At 36.1% G+C, this 13,187-nt stretch overlaps 1 protein-coding gene across 2 annotated transcripts in view; it reads left to right on the top strand.

The window, feature by feature from the left end:
- LOC143200142 (ATP-binding cassette sub-family G member 8) overlaps window positions 1–13,067 on the top strand; it is a 46,222-nt gene extending 33,155 nt beyond the window's left edge. For both annotated transcript variants that reach the window (XM_076410521.1, XM_076410520.1), the window contains exons 2-17: window positions 3,592–3,765; window positions 3,828–3,959; window positions 4,019–4,165; window positions 5,081–5,231; window positions 5,875–6,258; window positions 6,314–6,502; window positions 7,188–7,364; window positions 7,423–7,604; window positions 7,664–7,890; window positions 7,945–8,128; window positions 8,189–8,334; window positions 8,393–8,535; window positions 10,881–11,001; window positions 11,059–11,203; window positions 11,259–11,394; window positions 12,568–13,067. In XM_076410521.1, coding sequence (XP_076266636.1) covers window positions 3,623–3,765; window positions 3,828–3,959; window positions 4,019–4,165; window positions 5,081–5,231; window positions 5,875–6,258; window positions 6,314–6,502; window positions 7,188–7,364; window positions 7,423–7,604; window positions 7,664–7,890; window positions 7,945–8,128; window positions 8,189–8,334; window positions 8,393–8,535; window positions 10,881–11,001; window positions 11,059–11,203; window positions 11,259–11,394; window positions 12,568–12,807 — 2,847 coding nt within the window. In that variant the 5' untranslated portion in view covers window positions 3,592–3,622 and the 3' untranslated portion in view covers window positions 12,808–13,067. The remainder of the gene's footprint in view (window positions 1–3,591; window positions 3,766–3,827; window positions 3,960–4,018; window positions 4,166–5,080; window positions 5,232–5,874; window positions 6,259–6,313; window positions 6,503–7,187; window positions 7,365–7,422; window positions 7,605–7,663; window positions 7,891–7,944; window positions 8,129–8,188; window positions 8,335–8,392; window positions 8,536–10,880; window positions 11,002–11,058; window positions 11,204–11,258; window positions 11,395–12,567) is intronic.
- The last annotated feature ends 120 nt before the right edge of the window (window positions 13,068–13,187 follow it).

Raw genomic sequence — 13,187 nt, 5'->3', positions numbered from 1 at the left:
CAAATTATGGCAAGTTAATGAAAATTACAGGGAATATAAAGAATTTTACGCTGAATCGAATGGTTGTAAATTGAATTTTCTATAACCTTTAGTTTTTGAGTTATATGAGGAAAAATATATTTTCGAAAAATGAGTTGATTTCTGTTTATGTGATATATCTTGAAAACTATACATTCTAGAGCATTTTAACCTGGATTTTCGTTTATCTCGCTCCAAAATACATATATTCTGAGAGTTTTGCCCATATCCGAAGGGTACAATTTTGTAGTACTTTTTTCATACATATAGTCGTGAAATTTTGCGATTTTTTGCCATTTTCAATATTTATGCTGTCGTTTCCTGTCAAATTATCACAAGTTAATGAAAATTACAGGGAATATAAAGAATTTTACGCTGAATCGAATGGTTGTAAATTGAATTTTCTATAACCTTTAGTTTTTGAGTTATATGAGGAAAAATGTATTTTCGGAAAATGAGTTGATTTATGTTTATGTGATATATCTTGAAAACTATACATTCTAGAACATTTTAACCTGGATTTTCGTTTATCTCGCACCAAAATACCCATATTCTGAGAGTTTTGTCCATAACCGAAGGGTACAATATTTTAGTACTTTTTCCATACATATAGTCGTGAAATTTTGCGATTTTTTGCCATTTTCAATATTTTTGCTGTCGTTTCCTGTGAAATTATCACAAGTTAATGGAAATTATATAGATTATAAAGAATTTTACGCTGAATTGAATAGTTGTAAATTGAATTTTTTATAACCTTTAGTTCTTGAGTTATATAATGAAAAATGTATTTTCGAAAAATGAGTTGATTTCTGTTTATGTGATATATCTTGAAAACTATACATACTAGAGCATTTTAACCAGGATTTTCGTTTATCCCGCACCAAAATACGTATATTTTGAGAGTGCTTCTGAAATTTTATGATATTTTGTCATTTTCAAGGTTTTGTCTGTCATTTGCTCTCAAATAATCGCAAGCTGATGGATTATAATTATTATATAATATATAATAATAATATAATAATAATTATAATTATATAATAAAAAAATAAGTGGATTTTTATTAATAAACTTCTAAAGGTAGGTGGGACATCTTCGAAACTAATTTTTCAGATCGAATCCGAAACTAATTAATTCTGTTCAACATCAGCAAACAAATAACTACCAGCTCCATAACCTTCCCAATTTAATGCTTTAGAAAGTACATGGCGATTCATCCGCTGACCATTGCGCAAAATTCGACATTGTTCGCTACCATTCAATCTGAAATTAACGATCTAGCTGCCTTAATAATCGTTGTTTTATACTAGCTAATGAAATTTCAAAACTAACCTAAAAATTAAACGTTACTAAAATTGATTTCAATAATAAATAAATCTGAACAACAATTTTAACAAGAGAAAAATGAAAAGACCGAATAAAAAACCCTTCCAAATAGTCAAATACCTCATAAATAACCTTACTTGTCAATAACAATCATCAATAGCCAAAGTTCCCTACTTTACCGATCATTATTCGTGTTTTTATTCATGTGTCATAATATGTTAGGTTATGCATCACAAAACACAAGGATTTTTGTTTTTAATATAAAATAAATTATTATAACAACTGAACAAAAACCGTTTCTGACATTGACAGTTTTTATAATGTTGTATGTACATATATAACTAACCTAAAAACTTAATGTTACTAAAATTTATTTGAAGTTTGTTAATTAACGAGTAATATATAAAGCTGAAGAGCGTTAACAAGTTTAAAACAGCTTTTGTTAAAAGAAACGCCAAAACACGGAGAAACCGTATAAAGAAACCATTCCAAATAGCCAAGGACCTTGTCGCCGATGCCCAACTTCACGACTGTCACGATATATTAATATATTTGCCCACATTTTTCCATTGTAACGACAATTAAAATACCGACCGAGAAAGTAAAGAAACTTGCTAGTTATCCACCATTGTCGTTTCGTTAATAGCCCGGGCATTTAGCACTCAACTGTGATAAATCGTGATATTTGTGTAGTTTTTCATCGTCCACTTAATCATGGCTTACTAGATTTTCAATGTAAAACCATAAAAAATTGTTTTATTATTATTTTAACCTACTTAGACGAATAATATAGGAATGTTAGGTTCCGTACTGTATAAAAAAGGACCGATTATAGAGGTTTTCTTTATCTAATCATAGATATCTAGATTTTCGGCTTAATAAGGAGATTAGGCCTTGTTCTCTATAAAAAAAATTGAATAGATCTGTCAATTAAGTATGCCGGTTTAAAAATATCGATATTTTTTTGCCACAGTCCTAATTTTCCAGGTCAAAAATGTTTTGAAATTCGGAAAAGAGTTCGATATTTCTCTAGGGTTTTTGGTACTCAATTTTAAAGACACAAAAAATATCGATAATTTACCACAGCCCTAATTTTCGAGCCCAAAAATGTTTTGAAATTCGTGGAAGAGAATCTTGAAAAAAAGTTCGATACCTCTCTAGAGTTTTTGATTATTTAATTTTAAAAGTTCATGTAAAATATCGATAATTTACCACAGCCCTAATTTTCGAGGCTATAAATGTTTTGAAATTCGTGGAAGAGAATCTTCAAAAAAGTTCGATACTTCTCTAGCGTTTTTGGTTATTTAATTTTAAATATTCATGTAAAATATCGATATATTTACAACAGCACTAATTTTCGAGGCCAAAGCCAAAAATCTTTTGAAATTCAGAGTGTAGAATCTTGAAAAAAGTTTAATAGTTCTCTAGATTTTTTTTGGTACTTAATTTTAAATGTTAATGAAAAATATCGATAGTTTACCTCAGCCCTAATTTTCGAGGTCAAAAATGTTTTGACTTTCGGCTTTCGAATGAGGAGAATCTTGAAAGATGTCCGATAGTTTTCTAGAGTTTTTGGTAACTAATTTTTAATTTTCATTAAAAATATCGACATTTTAACAATAATATCCCGGAAAATATCGGCTAACAAAAATACCGATATATCGGCCGAAATATCGATATTTGTTCGGCATCCCTAACTTAATAGTACTAAACTTCAAACGACATATGTCAAAATTTCATCGCAATCTAACAATTAGTTTAGGAACTACGGTGGTCTTAGTAAGACAATTTTTGTTCATTTCCAAATACAAGTCGATGAAAAATATAATCAAGCTGCATGAGTTGTTTCCCTACCCGCCATACAGTCCATATCTAGCACTCAGTAACTACTGGCTGTTTGCAGGCATCAAGGGAATGCTTCAGGTTAACAGTCTTGGTTCGAATGTCGAAGTCAGAACTAATTTTGAAGAAAATACAATTATTTTAATGGAAAAGATACTTTATTTTTTAAATATCGATACATCGGCCAGAAAAATATCGCCCAAGAATATCGATACATTTCAAGAAAAATATAGATATATCGATACTTTGCGACATCCCTAGGCCGAATTGAGTGATGTATATGATTTTTCGCCATAAACCATTGAAATTATAAAGAACCCTCACTTCACTACTACACAAATTGATTATGAAAAAGAATTAGGTTAGATTTGATCAATCAACACATTGACATACGTTTTTTTGTTGCAGATAACAGATAGCAGCTCATTCCCATCGCAGGATGGTCCGCAGTCGTACGCCCTCCCAAGGAGGGGGGTCCCAAGGTTTCGAGATGGAGCGCAAGTATTCGGTGCCATCGAATCCAGATTCCCGAGCTTTCTCCGGCTCGGCGTCTGAGGATTTACACGCTTGGTCGATATATAGGTTCGTTATCGCGATCCAGTTGGTTCCTATCGAATTCCTACTGATCGTAGCATCGTTTACAGGCAAAACCTGAATTCCGACTTCACGGATAGCGCTCTAGGGTCCACCGATAAGAGTCCCCTCCCGTACGGGAACTTCCAGCTCAGGGACACCACCGTGCAATCCATCTTGACTCATCCACGATACGGTCCCAAGTAAATAAACTGAAATCGTGGCTGTAAAACGCGTTTTTATCGTTGATATTTTCGTCCAGGTCAGCGCTGGGTTCTAATATGTATACATACCTCAAGTTTGGATTGCCTCGTGTCTTTCCTCCCAACCATAATGGATCCAACAGGTCTGGAAGAGGTACACCCCAACAATTTATACGAAATGCTTCGACTATACGACCACAAAACAGGTAAAACAGCCTTAATTTATCAATAACAATCATTGATAGTCAAAGTTTTCTACTTTACCGATCATTATTTATGTTTTTATTCATACGTCAACAAAAAGTTAGGTTATGCATAACAAAATATATAGATTTTATTTTCTATAAAAAAAACAATGGACAACAGACAACTGACAGTTGATATATTTCACTATTTATACGAAATTATTCGTCTATACTGACGTCTCTGACGTTGACAGTTACTAAAACCCGGTGGCTATTTTCAAACGCCCTGTATCCGATAAGATCGATCGTATAAATTCGCTTTGGTTGTTCTATTAAACCTATACCAGTTTTATAGGCGTGTTATTTTGTGGTGTATTCGAAGAGCCAGAACAACTTTCAAAACACTTTCTTACGGATTATTAACGTATATTTTTTTATTCGTTCACATACTCGAACTACGCATTATATAATCGATGTTATGGTCGAAATTAATTGGTTTCCTTTTATTGGGGCGTTTGAAAAAGTTTTAACACGTTTTTTATTACAGTTTACAACATTAACGATAGGCAACCGCATGTTTTATTGAGAATTTATTATTTTATTCTATTGTTTTGACAGTTGGCGATTGAAATACTATAATTTCGGTTATGTTTGGCAATAAAACGTCAGACTTAATTAACTATGTGTTAAGAACTGTCAATAAATTCCGTAAATATTGTAATGTATATTATATAAGATATATATAAACCCATGCTTTATTTCATTTTATAATAATCACGTAGTTAGGAAACAATTATATTATATTAAGTAATTTTCGAGATGATTCATTGCACTAATATGTTACACGATTTTATAAAAAACGTTTAAACACGTTATAAAACACGATTTTATGTACCGAATAGTTTGATTACGTCTAATTGATGTGTGTTATTACAGAGGACAGAAAATGGGCAGCAGGGGACCCCGCGAGGGCTCTTCCGGTTATGATAGCAGCGACAACGAGACAACCAATCAATACAAGAATAACCGGAAATATCGATCGGACCCGGATTTCCGGATGCAGAACGCCCATCCTTACCATCAAGGGGTAGGACACACCCTCTATTATTTTCTCGGCGCTTTCTATTGTCGTAGTGCTCCGTTAGAATCGAATAACAAAAAAAAACGATAACAAGTAGTTAATTGGCCAAATAATGACGTTTAGTTCCGTTAAGATGTCAAAAGTGCCTCTACTATTATTAGCTTTTATTCTTATGTGAGAATACAACCTACAAAAGATACAATTTCAGCACAAAAAATGTTATATGACAATGCTTCATTTAAAATTATCGAAAAGTACTCCAAAATTATATAAATGTTGTTTGTGCTATATATCTGGTTGCCTATATAACCAACATGTATTTAAACTAATTTTATTAGAAAAACACTATAATAACGTATTTATTTTTGTTGTGAAGATAATATCAGCACTGAAATTGAGCAACATGGCGTGAACGCCTTTTGCGTTACTAATAATTAAACATTTTTTTCATCTTTTTGTTTTTACGTTGAACTTTTGTTCGTAATCATTCCTTGTCTGAGCTCACGTAATGCATCAGCACACGAGTAAATGGCCGACAATTAGTTTAATAAAGCAGAAAATAGGTCATCGAGCGAACAGATTTAATGTTGGTTATCGAGTGGATGGGAAACCGTAAACTACGCTGATAAAGAACGATTGGAATTTGTAGGAAGTTCAGTCTCCGCTGCCTTTGGCCGCGATGCAGCAGGGTGGCATCAGGCCTACCGGCACGGGTCAATGGAACAGAAACAAGAGCGTCTCGGAGGCCAACCTGCTAGCTAGCGAGTACAACAGGCCGTACCACCCGGCAGGAGTGTCCCCTCATCTTCGCGATCCTCGTAGGAACAGTATCGCCGATTTCGGACATCATGGACCTCACAATATGCATCACGACATCGATCACAGCGTCATCAGTCACATGAGTAGGCCCATGTCCAAGGCGGAGAGTCAGTTCTCCATGCCGGCGTCCAGGAAAGGACCGTCAGTGATCAGATCGGACTACATGGGACAGGAAGATGACATCACACCGGGTTTTATTTATCCACATCTTCAGGTAACCCTTAAAAAGGCACCACAAAGTTAGTGCTTAAAAAAAATAACATTTTTAGGTCAACCAAACCAGTTTATGGCCATCGGCCACGTCTTCGTGTTTCGCGTCCAGAAACCACCTGCTCCTGAGCGAAATATCGTTCGAGGCCAGAGGGGGCGAAGTGTTGGCCGTCATGGCCACGTCCGAGCTCGAGGGTACCGCCATCTTGGACATGATCGCGGGAAGAAGGAGACCAGCACAAGGAGAGGTATACATTTTTGCTTCATAGTAACACCCAGTATACATTTCGACAAGAGTCTAGTTCTGGAGAATCCTGGCATACGCAAAAGGATTTGAATTTGCAACGTTGCCAGTTCTTGCAAATTATACGTACATTTGAAGAATATAATATAAGTTGAGTTGATGATCTTGAATTCACAAGTTAAGCAATTTCTGGTTTTTTTTCAGTGATATGAATGACAGATCAATTGTCAAAGCGTCCAACGAAACAGTCGGCTCATGTCATAGATGGCGTCCAATATATTGCCAATTACAGTTTGTAAAAGTATAAAATTCATTTTAAACTTGGAGCCGATTTTTCACTTTCATTTTATCCTAGTTAAAAAGAGAGAGAATACTGTCTGTAACCGAATCAGCCCATGAAATTCAATCTGGGTTGATATTAGTGGGTCATGTTGCCAAATGTCTGCAAAATTCGTTAAAACCGCTTTTTTTAAATACTTTTTTCGATTGCATCTATTTGGCAACATTGCCACGTGCTGACGTCAAAAGTTTCGGTGACGAGAGTCGATTGTTGTATTGGATGGGTTATAATCTTAAGTAAATGTACTTATTGTAGTTATATTATTGTCCTTGACATTCGTAAAAATGACGTTAGATGGCGATGTATATTTTTATAAATTATATTTTTGAAAGAGTTTTTCCCCTGTTAGATCTTGATCAATGGACAGAGAGTTCAGAAGGACGTTTTGCGTAGTAGGGTTGCATACGCACAGAGCGATCCCAACCTGTGCAGGGAGATGACGGCCGTGCAGACCATGAGGTTCCACTACGACCTGAAGAAACCCTCTGAGAAGCTCGGATATCTCAAGATCAGTTCTTCCGACAGGGTAATCGATGGATGGCGTTCGAGATAATGGGAGTTTTCACGGATGTCCTCGATTTCAGATCAATTTGCTCATCGAAGAGTTGGGTTTGGAGCAAGTGCGAAACACCGCTGTGTCGGCAATGACCATCTCGGAGCGACGTAGACTGAACGTGGCCTGCCACCTGTTGCAGGACACCGACATCGTGGTCCTGGACCAACCGACCAGAGGAATGGACATTTTCGATACATTCTTCCTCGTAGAGTGAGTCCATGGCAGCTTATCGGGTCCAGAGTATAAAAAAATGTTATTAAAATATTTAGGTACCTGCGACAGTGGGCTAACGGAGGCGCGGGAGGTAACTCCTTGGGGAGGATCGTCATCTTGACCCTGCATCCACCCACCTACGAGATATTCACCATGCTCTCCAGGATATTGCTGGTGTCAGCTGGCAGAACGATGTTCAGCGGCAGACGACGTGACATGTTGCCATATTTCGCGTTGGTGGATTATCCCTGCCCGAATTACAAGAACCCCTCAGATTATTACCGTAAGTTCACCAAAAGCTCCCACGACAGGCGAGAGACCATAATTTTCATTATAGTCGACCTGGTGACACTCGATGACCTGTCCGCGGAAGCCATGCTGGAGTCATCCCAACGGATAGAGCAACTGGGCGAGATCTTCCGTCAGAAACAACCGCCGATGAGCGATCCGGGACCACCAGCACCCCTACCGTCCGGAGTGAAGAGCCCCAACGCTATTGTACAGTCCTTTGTCTTGTTCACGTGAGTCCTCGTCACCAATATTAGTATCCAAACTCGCCAAAAAGAAAGGGGTTGTTACAGAAAAGCCATGATATACACCCAGCCACACACATTCATCAGCTGGCTCACCCTCATCATCATCTCCGCCTCGTTATCTTTGATACTGGGAGCTATATTCTGGGACGTGCCCAACACAGATCCCCAGCTAGTCTTAAACGATAGATTAGGTGAAGCAACACGGTCAGATATTATAAAATAGATTCATAATATTGTTCTCTTTCACAGGATATCATTACAGCGTCATGTGCCTGACACCATGGCCCTTGCTGCTCTATCTCACTTTAAATGAGATCAGGAAGAATAGAAAGACTGTCGAACGGGACATCAAAGATGGCCTGTATGGAAGATTTACTTACATCTTCATAAAGGTATGGTAATATACAAGGTGTCTCATCAAGAAACTATACTTGTGTGACATTTTTCTAACGTAAATAAGATTACATGTTTTGAATTCCTTATTCTATTGTTAAAAACATTGTCTGCTGATATGGCTGCATAACACGTCACGTTCATTAGTAATAGTGTGATTACTATTTGCGCTTAAAAGCTCTATTACTCCACAATTGCCGCCGATATCCTTCCATACCAAACTTGCATATTCAGTGATTTTAAAAGAAACGTATGAAAACATGAAATTAATTTTAGACTTAATGAAATTCAAAGACAAAACTGGAAGGTTTGTGCTGATTTAACAGTTGTTGCTATATTGCTTGGACTACATGAAGGTTTCACGAAATATTGTTTTCCCTCTTTGTGTGGCATCATAGTCCAAAAACCACTATAAAGTTAAAGATTGGCCAAAAAAACTACAGGAAAAAACTGAAGTTTTTGCTGATTTAACAGTGGTTGCTATATTACTTGGACTACAGGGAAGTTTCACAAAATATTGTTGCTTTCTCTGTTTGTGAGACAGTAGAGACACTAAAAACCACTATGAAGTTAAAGATTGGCCAAAACGAACTGGAAGGTTCGTGTTGATTTAACAGTTGTTGTTATATTGCTTGGACTACATGAAGGTCTCACGAAATATTGTTTTCTCTCTTTGTGTGGCGTCATAGACCAAAAACCACTATAAAGTTAAAGATTGGCCAAAAAAAACTACAGGAAAAAACTGAAGTTTTTGCTGATTTAACAGTGGTTGTTATATTACTTGGACTACAGGGAAGTTTCACAAAATATTGTTGCTTTCTCTGTTTGTGAGACAGTAGAGACACGAAAAACCACTATGAAGTTAAAGATTGGCCAAAACGAACTGGAAGAGAAAACTGGAAGGTTTGTGTTGATTTGACAGTTGTTGCTATATTGCTTGGACTACATGAAGGTTTCACGAAATATTGTTTTCCCTCTTTGTGTGGCATCATAGACCAAAAACCACTATAAAGTTAAAGATTGGCCAAAAAAAACTACAGGAAAAAACTGAAGTTTTTGCTGATTTAACAGTGGTTGTTATATTACTTGGACTACAAGGAAGTTTCACAAAATATTGTTGCTTTCTCTGTTTGTGAGACAGTAGAGACACTAAAAACCACTATGAAGTTAAAGATTGGCCAAAACGAACTGGAAGGTTCGTGTTGATTTAACAGTTGTTGCTATATTGCTTGGACTACATGAAGGTTTCACGAAATATTGTTTTCCCTCTTTGTGTGGCATCATAGTCCAAAAACCACTATAAAGTTAAAGATTGGCAAAAAAAACTACAGGAAAAAACTGAAGTTTTTGCTGATTTAACAGTGGTTGTTATATTACTTGGACTACAGGGAAGTTTCACAAAATATTGTTGCTTTCTCTGTTTGTGAGACAGTAGAGACATTAAAAACCACTATGAAGTTAAAGATTGGCCAAAACGAACTGGAAGAAAAAACTGGACGGTTTATGCTGATTTTACAGTTGTTGCTATATTACTTGGACTACATGAAGGTTTCACGAAATATTGTTTTCCCTCTTTGTGGGGCATCATAGACCAAAAACCACTATAAAGTTAAAGATTGGCCAAAAAGAACTGCAGGAAAAAACTGAAAAGTTTTTGCTGATTTAACAGTGGTTGCTATATTACTTGGAATACAGGCAGGTTTCACAAAATATTGTTGCTTTCTCTGTTTGTGGGACAGTAGAGACATTAAAAACCACTATGAAGTTAAAGATTGGCCAAAAAGAACTGGAAGGTTTGTGCTGATTTAACAGTTATTGCTATATTGCTTGGACTACATGAAGGTTTCACGAAATATTGTTTTCCCTCTTTGTGGGGCATCATAGAAAAAAAACCACTATAAAGTTAAAGATTGGCCAAAAAAAACTGCAGGAAAAACTTAAAAGTTTTTGCTGATTTAACAGTGGTTGCTATATTACTTGGAATACAGGAAAGTTTCACAAAATATTGTTCAGTATACATGGCTCATTTTTTCTATTGAACGAACGGTTGGTAGGCCGGCACCGGGCATCGCAGCGATCGCTCCCAATAGTGGGGGGGGGGGCATCAATCAAGGCGGTGTTGCCAGATATCGCTTAGCATCTGGTACAGCGAGTGTACGGTGTTGGGAACCATAACTTTAAAATGGTACATGTTACAAAAAATCCGTTTAAGTTATTGTGAACACCAGGTACAATTTGACAAAAAAACAGTTTAATTTAATATTGCACAACAACAAAAAATTGTCACACAGTGTAATCGGATCTGATTCCATCATATTCATAAAAAAGCTCGCTTTTGTTCCAGACTCTCACAAATATATTTCCCTCTCTATTTATTTGGCTCATCTTTGTCATACCCAGCTACTCCATGTGTGGACTCTATATGCAGAGCTTGAACAACTATGACGGGTTCTACATCTACATAGGTAAACAAAATGTTGTTCTTCTAATGGAAATAGTGTTTATTGTTGCTTGTTAACCAGGTGTGATGCTCCTGTACCTCAGCTGTCTCCAGTGCGTTCACCTGGCGCTGATCTACTTGCTGCCTCTGTCTGATACCGCTACAGTATTGGGTTCTTTCATTTGTACGGCGTTTTTCCTTTCTGGAGGTTACGTACTGCACTTTAGGTAAGGGTTAATTTCTGTTAGCGGCGATGGTGATTATCTACACTGACTTTTCCAGGGATATGACTCCGTACGTGTTTTGGTTAAGACACGTGAGTCCCACCTCTTGGTTGTTGCCGTTTGTCTTGAACCGCGAACTCAGCCAGGAAGCCTTGGAGAGCAGTTCTGGAGCCCCGGTGTGTAGAAATAAACAAGTAAGTCGCCTTTATACCATTTTTTACTTTAATACTTCTAAAACAACTTGCAATAGTTTTCTATAGTCTATCCAAATTAGCAGTGAACTCACGTCATAACAATTTATGACGTCAAAACGGTGCAATGTTGTCGCAATTAACAGCCGATCATTTAGTTTATTTTAGCTTCGATATATAGCAACATGTTAATATAAATAAAATAATGAAACAAAAATGTTATAAGATATTATTTATTTTAACATTACAGTACATCTAATATTAACAAAGGATTTAAATAACAGTTAATCCACAGAGTCACAATAGTTTGTAGGTTAGTGTTATTTTATTCTATTTAGATTCTAAACCACCTATGGTATCCCCTGGAGGGGACCTTTAATTGTTTCCACTCTCATCACTCTGTCTTGATATTGTCAGCATTGAATCATAATCCCACATCCAGAAAGTTTCATTCACCCACTGTCACATCATGAGCCACTATTCAAGTCAATAACTAAGCTGTTAATATCCAATCTAACACTAGTTCACAATTCCACAATTTATCAATGTCATCGTCTGTGTGTCTGATGTTTATCCAAACCAAAAGGTGTTGCTTTCCACATATCCAAACGGTTCTTGCCTGTTTATTACAATTTTTTGTCACATTCAGTAACAATTGGATTTGATTGAACATGCAGGGATAGGGAGGAAGATGTTATACTTTGTGGCTATATTATTCAGCCACTTGATCTACTGTGTATTTTTTTTTGAAAACAAGCGTTTACCTGTTTATAACATTTTATCACTAATGAATAATTTTGCAGACATTTGACAACCGAACGATTTTTTCAGGCTGATTCGATTATACGTTCGAACTTATCACACAGCATTGCATCTCTTTTTAAGTCGAATAATATGAGAAGGAAAATATTGTCTGGTATTAAAACAAATTTACAAACTGCAATAGGCAACACATTATACATTTTGATAATGTAAGCACACTGCTACTTTGAATAGACTATATGAAGGTTTCCAAAACAATAAAACAAATAACAATCAAATTTCATTCACATAACCTCAATATCATAGCCTCGAACCGTCACAAAGCAAAGCCAATTACAATTGATATAAAGAAAAAACCGCTAGCTTGATTACTATCAACAATATTATTAACATAACCTTAATTCACGTCCTCAGGTCCAACACCAAGACATAATCGTCCAGCTACCGTGTCCTCCGCCAAACGGTACCCAGGTTCTCTTCAACTACGGGTACCTGCCGTCGCAGAACCTGCTGTTCGACTACGGAAACGTACCAATTGCCATGCTAGTTTTCTATTTGGTGTTCTTCGTGGTCGTCTGTGTAGCGTTCGTGATGAATTGCGGCAGAAACAACAAGAAGATCGCCGGCAAAAACGGCGAATCCAACAAACTCTGAACGAAATACTATATTTAGTTAAAAAACTGAAACGTGCAATCAAATAATTAATAGTTAACGGAATGGAGAAGTGAAAATGATCGAATGCGAGTGTCTGTAGCATAATTATAACTTATTAAACCGTGGATTAATTATTATTTTTTATCAAATCAGTTTTCTTTAAGTGCCTGTCAGTGTATGTGCTAGAAATAAGTAGTTAGATTTTTATGTAAGCTTATGGATATCTTTTTTACTGAAAAAAAGTATACATTTATTTGTTATTATTGTTTTATTTAAAACTAACTTTTTTGGATTACCAAAAACAATAATTTTATTATTTGGAACATTCTGTAAATTACGGACATCATTGATTCTTATTTCTTTTTTAAATCTTCTATTGG

The sequence above is a fragment of the Rhynchophorus ferrugineus genome, unplaced genomic scaffold, assembly GCF_030347505.1.
Source record: "Rhynchophorus ferrugineus isolate W39M unplaced genomic scaffold, kcgeb_rfMv2 rfM7, whole genome shotgun sequence".
Lineage (NCBI taxonomy): Eukaryota > Metazoa > Arthropoda > Insecta > Coleoptera > Curculionidae > Rhynchophorus > Rhynchophorus ferrugineus.
The sequence above is the reverse complement of the archived record's forward strand: the minus strand, read 5'-3'. Positions and strand labels throughout refer to the sequence as shown.